Below are 14,374 nucleotides of genomic sequence, written 5' to 3'. Positions count from 1 at the left end.
TGATAAAAGGAAACGTTATTTTTCTACCGACCTTTCTTTTCGCACTGTTCACTGCCAATGCCCAAATGAGAACGCCGAAAGCCCAGTGTATCGCCAGACTTGTGACATTTCTAGAAGTCCCCCAAAATACTGAATATGTTTAAGGCGATATTAATAAAAGCCAGGTGGCCGATGGGTTCCTAAGGTTGGGCTGGTAGTGATGAAAGCAGGGGTTTTTGGGCCGCCCTAAAACCCGCCCCATGTCTCGGCATCTCGCTCAACTTCGTTAAGAACACACTAAACCGAGGGCCTGCCTGCGTCCCTGTGCCATGGCGACGGAGAAATGGATTCTTTCTGCTCCCATGGAGTTTTTGCTTTCTAGGTGAGTACGGCATCAGGTCCCGGCCGGCGAGTGATGTATTTGGCGAGCAATCCCCAGGCAGAAACCTGGCTGCACACGCAGGAGCAAACATGCGAGCATGTCCTTGAGAACCAGCTTTGGCGCATATTTTCCTCCCTGGAATTCTTTCTGAGACCGTAGAGTTATTTATCGAGAATCTTTCGGTGCCCATGCGACGTTTGGCAACGGCTAACACAGCATCAGGTTCCTTTGCAGTATTGTGGTTTGCTCTGTTTCGGCCAGAAACCGGAACAGAAGGAAACGGAGAAAGCAGGGAAGGTTCGGATTCGACGGTGCTCAAGATTGCACTGTCTGCAGCATCTAAAATGTGGAGGATGGGATGGAGGAGGAGCAGAATATAGAGAAAGGAGAAAGCTGAGGAAAAATACTCACGCCAACGGGTAGAAGGGAAAAGGTGAGAAGGAATGGAGTAGGAGAGGAAACCAATGGATGGGAGCGGCGGCGGAAGAAGGAGGGGTAGAAGCCAATGGGGGAGCCGGGACGCGAGCGAGGACGCGACTCGGCGCTTGCTTCCCTCCCTCCTGCTGGAGCGCTCGCGCCTTCCCAGCCTCCCCGGAGACGAGGGCAGGGGCGGGGCCCAGCCGAGGCGCGCGGCGCGGGAGGCGTCGCGAGGTGCGGGCGGCGGGGGCGGAGGATTGTGGGGGGCGGTGCGGATGCGCGCGCGCGCCTCGTCGAGGCTGCGCCGCCGCTCCGCCCCCGGCCGGGTGTGTGGCTGCGCGCGCGCGCGTTCCGGCGGTGCGCGCCCGGAGAGATGCTGAGGTAAAGTTCGGGAGAGAGGGAGACAGATCCGTCAGCGCGAGGAAGCCCGAGTGGCCGCCATTACTGAACCCGGCGCGGCGGCGGGGGCAGGGAAGGGGGGAGGGACAGGCCGCCGCTGCTGGCCGGGAGGCAGGGAGGGCGGGTGGGTTACTCGGCAGTGGGAGCCGTAGGGCTTTAAGGTTTCGGGGCGTGTGTGTTGGGGAGGGCGGGGGGAGGTGGCTGAAGGGACACGGCGCTCGGGGAGCGCGCCGGGGACGAGAGGCGAGCAGAGAGTGGAGGAGGAGGAGGAGGCGGCGGCGGCGGGAGCGCTCCCCAGGAATGTCGCTGCCGCCGCCACCGCCGGGGCCGCTGCCGTTGAGGAGGAGACGGAGGAGACCGACGGTGTTAGGTAGGACCTTGCGACTCCCGCTCCTCGGGGCCTGCCCGCTCGCCCCCACCCGCCGGGGACCCTCCCGCCCTGGCTGCCCCACTCGGTCGCCGCCGCCGGTTGTAACCAGTTCAAGGGGCTGGGGCCCCATAGCCGCCGAGGGGAACCCGGCGCCGCGCTTCGTCCTCCAGGCCGGGCGGGAGCGGCTGCGGCGGGGACACACGGTCGGCGTGAAGGGCAGAGCGGCCGACGGAGGGTCGCTTTCTCCACAGGAGATGGGGCTGGGGTCGGCGGAGGCCTGGTTGTGGCTGGGGATCGCGCCGGCCCGCCAGGCGTCCGTTGTCGTCCGCCGCCCTCTCGTGTCCTGGTCTCGGATGGTACGTGGTGAACGAAGGTGGCGGTGTCTGTTGGCTGGGTTGCTGCTATTAACGAGTTCCACCTGGTCGGGGGAGAGGGGCCGGGCACATATTCGCAGAAACATGATCTTCGTTGGCAAACTTAAGCGCCTTTCAGGGGGTTCGGCCCTTTCACTTCTTCCTCTGTCGCTCCCCATTCTTCCTCCACCAGTTTCCCTTCTGCTAAAGGTTGGAGTAGGGTGTGAGAAGTTGCACTGCGCAACTGAAACAGTCCTGTCGGTTGCGTGCGACTGGGTTGAGGCTTCGATACCGAGTTTTCGCTAGAATAACCTCTAGATTCTCCCTGTTTCCACTAAAGAAAAGTATTGGCGTGGGGGTGGGGAACCGCGCGGGAGCGCGCGCGCACTTGCCCACACTGAAATACATTCCCTCCCTTCCTCCCTCCCTCTCTCTACAGCGTTATTAGAAATGCAAGTGAGGTGTAGAGGCTTTGGGTACAGCTGAGGCTGAAAGGTGCTGGGAAGTGAAGGCAAATTGTTAAGACGTTTAGTAAAATTTCGAGAAAGTTGTAGGGGAGACGCTTGTACTTTTACCATATGATAGAAATTCAGGTTTGGCCCATGGTTAATAAATGGGAATTTAAATGTTTTAAATTCAAACTAGTAGAGGCATACAGATAGTGTGTTCGCGCGTTTTAAAGTTTACTTTCCAACGGTAATCTGCTGCTTTGTGATGAGTAGTAAACGTTATCAGTAAAAAAATATGTTCAGGTGTAAAACTGAAATACGTCACTGTTTACTGGTCTTTGCTTGTGCTGCCTACTTACAGGTGTGTGTGTGTGTGTGTTGGCGGGCGGGGTATGGAGGGCTTTATCGGCTCCACTTAAATCCCCATTTTCAATTTGAACAGTATATTTAGGGGGTGTTTGTTTACATTGAGGATCTCATTCACCTGGGAATATTTTTCTAAATCTACATTTGAAATGGATTTTTAAACAAAAATTTAATCTAGATGGAACTTACTCGGATAACTAATTTGGTTAAGTAAGATACATTAGTAAAATGTGGAAATGTTCTAATATCAATTTAAGCTTATTTAACTTTAACATGATAAAACTAAGTATTTTTAGATACACATACTGATCGTATGGGTAACGTACTACACAGTTTCCAGAGTAAGGTTTTTCTTCCATTTTAAGTTGCACAACATTTCTCTGTAGCAGAGCAGAGAAAGAGAGTTGTTAGTGCCGATCACCAAAAACTTGTATAAGCCTTGGAGCACTTTGACTAAACATGCATGATTGAAAAGCTGGGTAGACCTGTGTATTTAACTTTCAAGAAATAACACTACTGATCTCATTGATTTAGAGCAGAAATTAGAACCATATCCACTACTAGATACCTCTCCCCCCACTTAAATTTCTTTAGGAATTTAAAATGTGTATTTAAAATAATATCTTAATTGTCACGTGGTACGTGGCCTAAATGCTTTGAAATCATCTTCCCCTCCTCCCCCTCCCCCTTTTTGTGTTTGAAATGCAGATTTAGTACACTTACTCTTTTGGAGAAAATTTTGACCTTGACAGTTAAGAAATTTTAAAGAACAAAGTACTGTTATTTACATTCCTTTTCTGGAATTGAAGTTGTGGTACAGCTTAAAATAACAGTTTTGTAACTCACTTTTTTAAATTGAAGAAAAAGTTACGTCTCTGAAGGCTACTAAATTTTTACTTTTTCAACATTAACAGAACTTACGGTGTTGCCTTTAGTATTCATTTAAATATGAAATGATATAGAGATTTTCTTGGTAACTACAGAATAAATTTTGTCACCACTTTGGTTTCTATAGGTACTATTTTTCTTTGTATACCAAGAAGGTATGTAGGTAAAATAATTGACTCAAGAAGCATTGTATAGTGTTCTGCTTTAGTAATGTGTTTGTTCCTAAAAGATGTCTAAAATACAGTTAAAGTACACCAAGTGAGTTCAGTTGTTAAAAGAACTGTGAAGAAACTTTAAGTGATCCATCATTGGTGACTTGAGTAATCAAGATCCTATTTACTTAAATGAAAGTTGCTGTCGATCATTTTGCCAAAGCAGGAAAAACCATGTTAGAAATTAAGAATAATAGTTCAGGGCTAGGACTTTTAAGTATGGAATTGAAAACAATTGATTTCAGACTCTATTCTTTTTGGTTCCTTACTGATTTTTCTTGGATGTTTTGAGACTTCTGACAGCCTATCCTCCCAGACTGTGGCAACTTCTATTTTTGTCTGCTTAAATGTATTGTACTTAAGTAAGAATTCCTTTGAAAAAAGAAATCATACGCATTGAAAAAAAATTGAAAGCCTGATTTGTTACACATTCAGATTACCTTTATTTAGCATTTACTGTGTGACTGGTCTGGGGGAATACCAAGATAAGTTAGAGATCGCTCAAGCTTTAGTTGAAGAGGTGTAGTAACTACACAGGAGTAAATAGTTATTACAAGCACTAAGGGATTCAGAGAGCAGCTGTTCATAAGAGGGTCTCTTTGGGAATCCTTTACAGAAGAGTAAACATTTGAATTTGTATGTTTTAACTGAATGTAAGAGAGAATTAAAAAAGGTGGTTCTTTAATTTTTTTGTAGTTGGTTGTCAACAGTATCTTAGATTTGCAGTCAAATAATAATCGGTTTTTAATGTTTGGTCATGTCATTGTGTTTTACTCCTTAGACCTATTACTTGGGAAAAAGTTACGTATAACTTTTTTGGGTTAAAACAATATGACTGGTACATGTTGCTTAGTTAGATACTCAAGTTTTTCATCATGAAGAGTTTATGGTAAAGAATTTTTGTTTTTTTAGCTTCATGTTAGATTTAGCTTATTCTACTATTACTGACCAGTATCTTATTGAGCAGTTAGGCACTGTTAGTAATAACAGGGAAATAAAAAATACTGCTTCCTTAAAAGAGCTTACAGCTTTGGTGGGAAGAGAATTTAGGAATTGTTAAATACCAGTTCAAGAGTAGAAGAGCTATACAAGGCAGTGCATACTGATTTAAAAATGGGTATAAAAGAATTTAGGTAAAGGAGGTAACATTTGGAAGTTGCATAGAATTGGAATTAGGAGAAAGAAAGGCATTTTGCTAAGTTAATGACACTGGTCCAAACAAAACACACAGGGAAGTGAAGGAAAGATTGGTAGGTGATAGGAAAATACAAGGTAAAAATGTAAGAGCATGATTTTGTGCCTTATGAGCCAAATTGAAAGATTTGGGGGAAAGTATTAAAGTTATAATAGCAGTGATGGCAAAATACATGGTTTGCATTGCTATATGCTGTATTTGGCATTGTCCAACAGCCTTGGGAAAACTTGTGAATTGGCTTCTGATAGCGTATAGTTTTGTTCATTTTCTTCCAGTTGGTCATGTACTGTTCCTGATTCACAATTCTGTTTCTTTCTGTGCTTACCTTTTCAGAGCCGACGTAATAGCTCTTTCAATTTACTTTTTGTTTTGGTTGACTGTTTAAGTGACTAGTAGAAAATTAACATTCTTATGATCTGAGGAATTTAAAGATCCAGGTATCTATTCTACTGTATTAAGTATATAACTCTGGATATTTCTTACAAGAGTATTAAATCATACAGCCTCTTAAATTTTCTAAAGTTTATGACTTGAAATTTATGTTACTGATCTTGACCTTGCCTCATTTCATTTCTGTATTTTCATTTGTCTTCCAAAATACTGTCACCTGAATCATAGGTGACACCACCATCTGTTGCTGAAACTGATTAGTTTTTCATTAAGAAACGGACTCATTTGTCTTTATTTTTTATATCTAGTAGCTGCCGCCAAGCTCTCTTTGTTTTGGATTGCTCTTTTCAGTTGTGATAGGTGTTTTCAAGCCTCCAGTATTGGTACATCTGTTGGGCTTTGCGCCCCACCAAATCTAATTTTGTATTCTACTTCTAGTCTATAATGGCTTCTTGTTGCTTCTTAAAAGGTCTTAACTTCTGTTTGCCTCGAAAAACTTCCATAGTCCTATCTTTAGAAATAAACAAGTGTCTACTTTTCAACATGGCAGCTATGTTCAACCACTCTTCTCTAATCACACATGTGGAGTGACTTCTTAAAATCCAAATCCAGTCTATTTTTCAAAGTTCCCTCAAGTTTGTTCTCACTACAGTTTAACCTATTGCAGGGGTTTGCAGATTCAGGCCTTAGGGCCAAATCTACCCATAAGCCTGTTTTGTATAATGGCTTTTTACCTTCTGAAGTCAGAGAGGAAACGGATATTTTGTGTTATGTTAAAATTTCCATGAAATTCAAATTTCAGTGTTTTTTAACAATCCCATAGTTATTCATGTAAATGTGTCTATCGCTGTTTTTGAGCTGTAATGGCAGAGTCCAGTAGTTGTAGCAGACACTGTATGGAATGCAAAGCCTACAATATTTACTGTCTAGCCTTTTTCAGGAAAAGTTCTCCAAGTCCTGATGTAATCCAACTTGTAGTGATCTTTTTCTTTGAATTCCCATTGCACTTACCATAGTATGATACATATAGCACATTGCCTTTTGTCTCTCCTCAGCTATGGTATTATAAAGCTTCTTAAAAATAGTGAGGAGAGTGCTATTGAGCCCTTTTTAAAAAATCTGTGTCTCCTTTCAAGTCTTTACCCCTTCCTGAGATTCCGGTAGTAATAGTGAAAATAATTCAATGTCAGATGTCAAATAGTGTTCTTTTCCCCACTTCTCAGTCCTCCAGAGGGGATAAAGGACTCAGACCCTGCAAAGGAGGTTTGAATATTGATAGCGCTGGCTTAGTGGATTTCCCTGTGTATACCTTTGTACCCCCAAACCCTCTACATAAACCTAAGCAGATAGTAGCTAAGTGCAGAAAATATTTAATGGTTGTTTACATCTATTGATAAAAATGAGATGACCTTTGGTTCTTCTGTTTTCACCACAGAGTAAGGAAATAGTCAAAGAGGAGTTTAAAATAGTTTTCACACCAAGGACTCAGACAACAAGTAATTAGAGGAAAAAAGTGTTGATTAAATATGTTGGCAGTTAGTCTCTGGGAAGGTAAAAATGAGTAAAAGCACAATTACCTTCCCTGAGTGGAGCTTACGTAGCTCACAGGGTACTGCCTACTTGGACCCTCCTAGAAGTGCTTCCATTGAGCCTTCAAGAAACGCTGTTGATAAACCCATAATTTGTTGTTTATGAGCATAGTATATAGGTCTTGGAAAAAACTGAGCTTTTTATATTAGAATATTTTGCTATAGTAGACTTCATAGACCCATGGTAGTATGTGATTTTTGTTAACTGTGACTACAGCTGTGACTTCAGGATTCCCTAGTGGTTTAGAATCTGAGTGCAGATTGAATCCTTTAGTCATTAAATACTTGAGCATGCACTGTATGTTGCTATACTAGACTTAATAGACTTATGGTAGTATGTGATTTTGTTAATTGTGACTACAGCTATGACTTTAGGATTCCCTGGTGATTTAGAATCTGAGTCTGCAGATTGAATTCTTTGGTCATTATTTGAGTTCCCACTGTATTTCAGGCACTGTTTTGGGTGCTGGGAATATGGTGGAAAAACAAGATCTCCATCCAAATAGTTCCTGCACCCTGCCAATATGTGCTTCCAGGTGTTCAAGTCAATGCATAAATTGTTGAAATTCTTAATAGATCATCTTTTCATTCATTTTCCTATACTCTTGTCTAAAGACTAATTAATAGAAATGATGACTATTGTTCTTTTCAACCTTAAGATTGTGTTTATGTGGTCAAAACCCTGGTCAAAGCAAATATTATGGAATATGATTGTCCTACAGGTATTACTACATTGTTTAATTACTTAGCTATTTTATGTGTGTTAAAGTGGCTTTTTCATTACGATTTTTACAGCATTGATAAATTTGTCATTGAGAATGTACATTAGGAAAAGTAATATACTGTATTCATTTTTTTAGTATACAGTTAGTATTTTTATTAAATTATTCTAGATAAGTTTACTTAAGATTGTGGAATATGTGATCATCTTTGGGGTTGGGTCTGTCTTCTCTCAGATATTTGTTTATAAGGGACATTTTATTTAAGATGGAGCATGATTGCAAAGGTCCTTCTGTGAGATGTTTAGAGTGTAATTTCTTTAATATTTGATTTGAAAAAGATGTCAAAATACAATTAGATAATTCTGGCTGACTGTTGCAGATCACAGACTTCATTCTAATGGCTTACTTTTTGACTATATGTATATTCCATAAATAAAAAAGCTTTTAAATTGTTAGCTGTGGAATCTTTGTGCTGTTTTCACAAACTAATTTCTGCTTTTTCACTGTATAACTTTGTTATCCAGTTAATTCACTGTGTTCTTGAATTTGTGGATATTACAGTAAGTAGTCCAGTTCTACGAAGTTTAGGTAAAAAATGTTAAGCATGGTGCAAATACTTGGTTTGACCGAATTAAGATTTTTATTTAATTTTGCTAATAAAAATTAATAGGATTGAATGGGACTGCCCTAATTTCTTTTACTTCTAGTTATTTGCAGGTGATGTCAGTGGAGAAGCCAGGTATTTGGGACAGGTGGTAGTTCTTTTCTTACCTTTATTTTTTTCTTCATGTTCTTTATATTCTTTACTGTTTGTATACATGACTATGTATTTTCCCTATTTTGTGAAATTTTGACATGGTAGAAATGATTTGTTGCTTTTAATTCAACCTCAAAAGAATGTGAAAGATCTCCAAATAAAACTTTCATGAAAGATTCATTGCTTCCACATAAGTAACCTAAACATGCACTTCTTAAAGGTTATTTAATTTTGTTGGTATATCAAATAATTGTAAAAGATTGTCTCAAATATATAATCTCAAAATTATTCAGCTCGGTGCTACTCAAAATGTGGTCCATGAGCTCTGTGTAATGACTCTTAGGGGAAATGCAGAAATCAAGAACATTTAGAAACAATTTGACAGTAATTTTATATGTCTTGATCTAAGAAATTGGAGCTTGGATATTTAAAATTTTTCATTTATTATACTTTACAAAATTGGACTTGCAGATGTGAAATAGTTGGTCTTCACCTTAGTTTGAGAAGGGGTGCTCTGTCATTTATATTAACTTTCCATTTATTTCTATTTCCCTATCAAGTATTTGAATGTCCTTAATTGTTCTGGGGCATAAAATTTGATAGATCTCACAGGAGTATGTTGAAACTTCTTCAAAAAATTTTTTTAAATTCTAAAATCTCGCTAAATTTGTATGAAATTCTATTTCAGGGAACAAGTTTTGAGGAGCTATATAATAGAAGGCAGATTGTTTTTAGAAGTTGTAAAAGAGTTGTGACAACTAGTACATATTAGTTATCACAAAACATAGCCTCCAGTCACAGAAGGCAGGAAAATTGAGGGAGGTGGAAGGACTAGTTTCCCTCAATAAGAAAGTTGTAGAGACAATGGCACTTTTGGTTAAACAGGCTTATTTTAAAGTTTATGAGACATTACATGTAAATTTTTGTGTTTTTTAATTGTTAGATTTGTCTTAAATTTTGAGGTCATTTTGCATTTTAACAAGTCAAAGTGTCTGTGGTGATTTCTTAAAACATAACATTGTCAACTTGTGTGGTGTTTGTTATGAACATCTTTCTTTAATATGTATTTAATTCTATGTGTGTATCTTTATGATTAAAATTTGTTCTTTTTCTCTTTCTAGGAAGATGATTCATATGATCTTGAAGACCTTTCTGCACAGAAATGAGGGAAATACAAAGAACCAAATTTAGTTGCAAGATTTGGGATCTGTATTTTGAGATGATTTTATTTTCAGAATGAGAAGTATATCTGGTTACCTGTATGAATGTAGAGACATGAGAAGAGAGATATGATGGCAAAAAACAAAGAGCCTCGCCCCCCATCCTATACTATCAGTGTAGTTGGACTCTCTGGGACTGAAAAAGACAAAGGTAACTGTGGAGTTGGAAAGTCTTGTTTGTGCAATAGATTTGTACGCTCAAAAGCAGATGAATATTATCCAGAGCATACTTCTGTGCTTAGCACCATTGACTTTGGAGGACGAGTAGTAAACAATGATCACTTTTTATACTGGGGTGACATAACACAAAATGGTGAAGATGGAGTAGAATGCAAAATTCATGTCATTGAACAAACAGAGTTCATTGATGACCAAACTTTCTTGCCTCATCGGAGTACGAATTTGCAACCATATATAAAACGTGCAGCTGCCTCTAAATTGCAGTCAGCAGAAAAACTAATGTACATTTGCACTGATCAACTAGGCTTGGAGCAAGACTTTGAACAGAAGCAAATGCCTGAAGGGAAGCTCAGTGTAGATGGATTTTTATTGTGCATTGATGTAAGTCAAGGATGCAATAGGAAGTTTGATGATCAGCTTAAATTTGTGAATAACCTTTTTGTTCAACTATCAAAATCAAAAAAACCTGTCATAATAGCAGCAACTAAATGTGATGAATGCGTGGATCATTATCTTAGAGAAGTTCAGGCATTTGCTTCAAACAAAAAGAACCTTCTTGTAGTGGAAACATCAGCACGATTTAATGTCAACATTGAGACATGTTTTACTGCACTGGTACAAATGTTGGATAAAACTCGTGGCAAGCCTAAAATTATTCCCTATCTGGATGCTTACAAAACACAGAGACAACTTGTTGTCACAGCAACAGATAAGTTTGAAAAACTTGTGCAGACTGTAAGAGATTATCATGCAACTTGGAAAACTGTTAGTAATAAATTAAAAAATCATCCTGATTATGAAGAATACATCAATTTAGAGGGAACAAGAAAGGCAAGAAATACATTCTCAAAACACATAGAACAACTTAAACAGGAACATATAAGAAAAAGAAGAGAAGAATACATAAATACTTTACCAAGAGCTTTTAATACTCTTTTGCCAAATCTAGAAGAAATTGAACATTTGAATTGGTCAGAAGCTTTGAAGTTAATAGAAAAGAGAGCAGATTTTCAGTTATGTTTTGTGGTGCTAGAAAAAACACCTTGGGATGAAACTGATCATATAGACAAAATTAATGATAGACGAATCCCATTTGACCTCCTGAGCACTTTAGAAGCTGAAAAAGTCTATCAGAACCATGTACAGCATCTAATATCAGAGAAGAGGAGGGTAGAAATGAAGGAAAAATTCAAAAAGACTTTGGAAAAAATTCAGTTCATTTCACCTGGGCAGCCGTGGGAGGAAGTTATGTGCTTTGTTATGGAGGATGAAGCCTTCAAATACATCACTGAGGCTGATAGCAAAGAGGTGTATGGTAGGCATCAGCGAGAAATAGTTGAAAAAGCCAAAGAAGAGTTTCAGGAAATGCTTTTCGAGCATTCTGAACTTTTTTATGATTTAGATCTTAATGCAACACCTAGTTCAGATAAAATGAGTGAAATTCATACAGTTTTGAGTGAAGAACCTAGATACAAAGCTTTACAGAAACTTGCACCTGATCGGGAGTCTCTTCTTCTTAAGCATATAGGGTTTGTTTATCATCCTACTAAAGAAACATGTCTTAGTGGACAAAATTGTACAGACATTAAAGTGGAGCAGTTACTTGCCAGTAGTCTTTTGCAATTGGATCATGGTCGCTTACGGTTGTATCATGATAGTACCAATATAGATAAAGTTAACCTTTTCATTTTAGGGAAGGATGGCCTTGCCCAAGAACTAGCAAATGAAATAAGGACACAGTCCACTGATGATGAGTATGCCTTAGATGGAAAAATTTATGAACTTGATCTTCGGCCAGTTGATGCCAAGTCGCCTTACTTTTTAAGTCAGTTATGGACTGCTGCCTTTAAACCACATGGGTGCTTCTGTGTATTTAATTCCATTGAGTCACTAAATTTTATTGGGGAATTTATTGGAAAAATAAGAACTGAAGCTTCACAGATCAGAAAAGATAAATATATGGCTAATCTTCCATTTACATTAATTTTGGCTAATCAGAGAGATGCCGTTAGCAAGAATCTACCAATTCTCAGGCACCAAGGGCAACAGTTGGCAAACAAGTTACAGTGTCCTTTTGTAGATGTACCTGCTGGTACATATCCTCGTAAATTTAATGAAGCCCAAATAAAGCAAGCTCTAAGAGGAGTGTTAGAATCAGTTAAACATAATTTGGATGTGGTGAGCCCAGTTCCCACCAATAAGGATGTATCAGAAGCCGACTTGAGAATTGTCATGTGTGCCATGTGTGGTGATCCATTTAGTGTGGATCTTATTCTGTCACCCTTCCTTGATTCTCATTCTTGCAGTGCTGCTCAAGCTGGACAGAAAAATTCTCTAATGCTTGATAAAATCATTGGTGAAAAAAGGAGGCGAATACAGATCACAATATTATCATATCATTCCTCAATTGGAGTAAGGAAAGATGAATTGGTTCATGGATATATATTAGTTTATTCTGCCAAAAGGAAAGCATCAATGGGAATGCTTCGAGCATTTCTATCAGAAGTTCAGGACACCATTCCTGTACAGCTGGTGGCAGTTACTGACAGCCAAGCAGATTTTTTTGAAAATGAGGCCATCAAGGAGTTAATGACTGAAGGAGAACACATTGCAACCGAGATCACTGCTAAATTTACAGCATTGTATTCTTTATCTCAGTATCATCGGCAAACTGAGGTCTTTACACTGTTTTTCAGTGATGTTCTAGAGAAAAAAAATATGATAGAAAATTCCTATTTATCTGATAACGCAAGGGAGTCAACCCATCAAAGTGAGGATGTTTTTCTACCATCTCCCAGAGACTGTTTTCCCTACAACAACTACCCTGATTCAGATGATGACACAGAAGCACCACCTCCTTATAGTCCAATTGGGGATGATGTACAGTTGCTTCCAACACCTAGTGACCGTTCCAGGTATAGATTAGATTTGGAAGGAAATGAATATCCTCTTCACAGTACCCCAAACTGTCATGATCATGAACGCAACCATAAAGTGCCTCCACCTATTAAACCTAAACCAGTTGTACCTAAGACAAATGTGAAAAAACTGGATCCAAACCTTTTAAAAACAATTGAAGCTGGTATTGGTAAAAATCCAAGAAAACAGATTTCTCGGGTTCCTTTGGCACACCCTGAAGATATGGATCCTTCAGATAACTATGCTGAGCCCATTGACACAATTTTCAAACAGAAGGGCTATTCTGATGAGATATATGTTGTCCCAGATGATAGTCAGAATCGCATAATTAAAATTCGAAACTCATTTGTAAATAACACCCAAGGAGATGAAGAGAATGGATATTCTGATAGAACCTCAAAAAGTCATGGGGAGCGGAGACCTTCAAAATACAAATATAAATCTAAAACCTTGTTTAGTAAAGCCAAGTCATACTATAGAAGAACACATTCAGATGCAAGTGATGATGAGGCTTTTACCACTTCTAAAACAAAGAGAAAAGGAAGGCATCGTGGAAGTGAAGAAGATCCACTTCTTTCTCCCGTTGAAACATGGAAAGGTGGTATTGATAATCCTGCAATCACTTCAGACCAGGAGTTAGATGATAAGAAAATGAAGAAGAAAACCCATAAAGTGAAAGAAGATAAAAAGGTAAGTTATAATCAGTAATGATTATAAAGATGCTTATTTTTGCCTTTAAAAAAATTATTGTTTAAAGATAATGGATTTGACATCAGGGAGAATTTAGGCTCCCTTATGTCATTCAGTAAATATAATTGGCAGCTCTCTCTTAATATTTTGAGAGGACAAATATTTGTATTTTTTTTGCATTTTGTGTTCTAAGTGGAGTAGAAATTTGATATCATAAAGTATAAAAATTCTAAGTGAATATGTTCATTCTCTTTACAGCAACCCAGATTGAAAGTGATTTTGTTCTTTCTGTTTTTCTGAAAGCATCCCATTTGTCTCTTTTCCCCTTCAGACCTACCAGTTTTGCAATAATTTGATATATCTGTCTCACTCAGAGGTACTGATTCAATAAAAGTAATCATTTGTAGTCATGGAAATTTATTTTTCTAGACAGCTTCTCTGTAACTGGTGGTGTACTGCCTAAAGATAGGCAGAAAGGTTTCTGAAATTTGAATGTAGAATTCTAACCAAATGGCAAGTTTTTGTCTTTTGTATTTTCATTAATTTATCTGGTGGAATTAAGCATTAGAAACCTGCATGTGTATGCTGTTAAAGTTGTATTTAATCATTTTTATTTTTATTAAATTTTTTTCACAGTGGTACTTTAGCTCCCTTACTTCCAAAACTAATTGACCCTTGAGTATATACAAACTTTTCTTCAAGGTTTTTATGGTCTTAAGATAACACACAGTAGGCTTTTATTCTATGTTTTGATAATTCTTTTATCTATGATTTTATTCTATGAATTGATAATTCTTTATCAATTAAGTCTGTTGTTTTAATCAATACATATTTATGACAGCTGACTGCTGTATCACACCCAGTTAGATACAGATGTTTTGAGCAACCTTATTCTAG

At 38.9% G+C, this 14,374-nt stretch overlaps 1 protein-coding gene across 5 annotated transcripts in view; it reads left to right on the top strand.

Moving 5' to 3' along the window:
- The first annotated feature begins 1,021 nt into the window (after positions 1 to 1,021).
- ARHGAP5 (Rho GTPase activating protein 5) overlaps positions 1,022 to 14,374 on the top strand; it is a 143,333-nt gene continuing 129,980 nt past the window's right edge. For 2 of the 5 annotated variants that reach the window (XR_012120572.1, XM_036999286.2), the window contains exons 1-2: positions 1,354 to 1,547; positions 9,590 to 13,477. Coding sequence is in view for 4 of the 5 variants with exons in the window: in XM_036999286.2 (XP_036855181.1) it covers positions 9,758 to 13,477 (3,720 nt within the window). In the remaining variant the exon portion in view is untranslated. Of the gene's footprint in view, positions 1,160 to 1,353; positions 1,548 to 9,589; positions 13,478 to 14,374 lie in introns of those variants that run through there. The other 3 variants (XM_036999283.2, XM_036999285.2, XM_017653552.3) reach the window with 3 other exon arrangements.

The sequence above is a fragment of the Manis javanica genome, chromosome 8, assembly GCF_040802235.1.
Source record: "Manis javanica isolate MJ-LG chromosome 8, MJ_LKY, whole genome shotgun sequence".
Taxonomy (NCBI): domain Eukaryota; kingdom Metazoa; phylum Chordata; class Mammalia; order Pholidota; family Manidae; genus Manis; species Manis javanica.
Note: the sequence above shows the minus strand (reverse complement) of the source record. Positions and strands in the feature narration are given on the sequence as shown.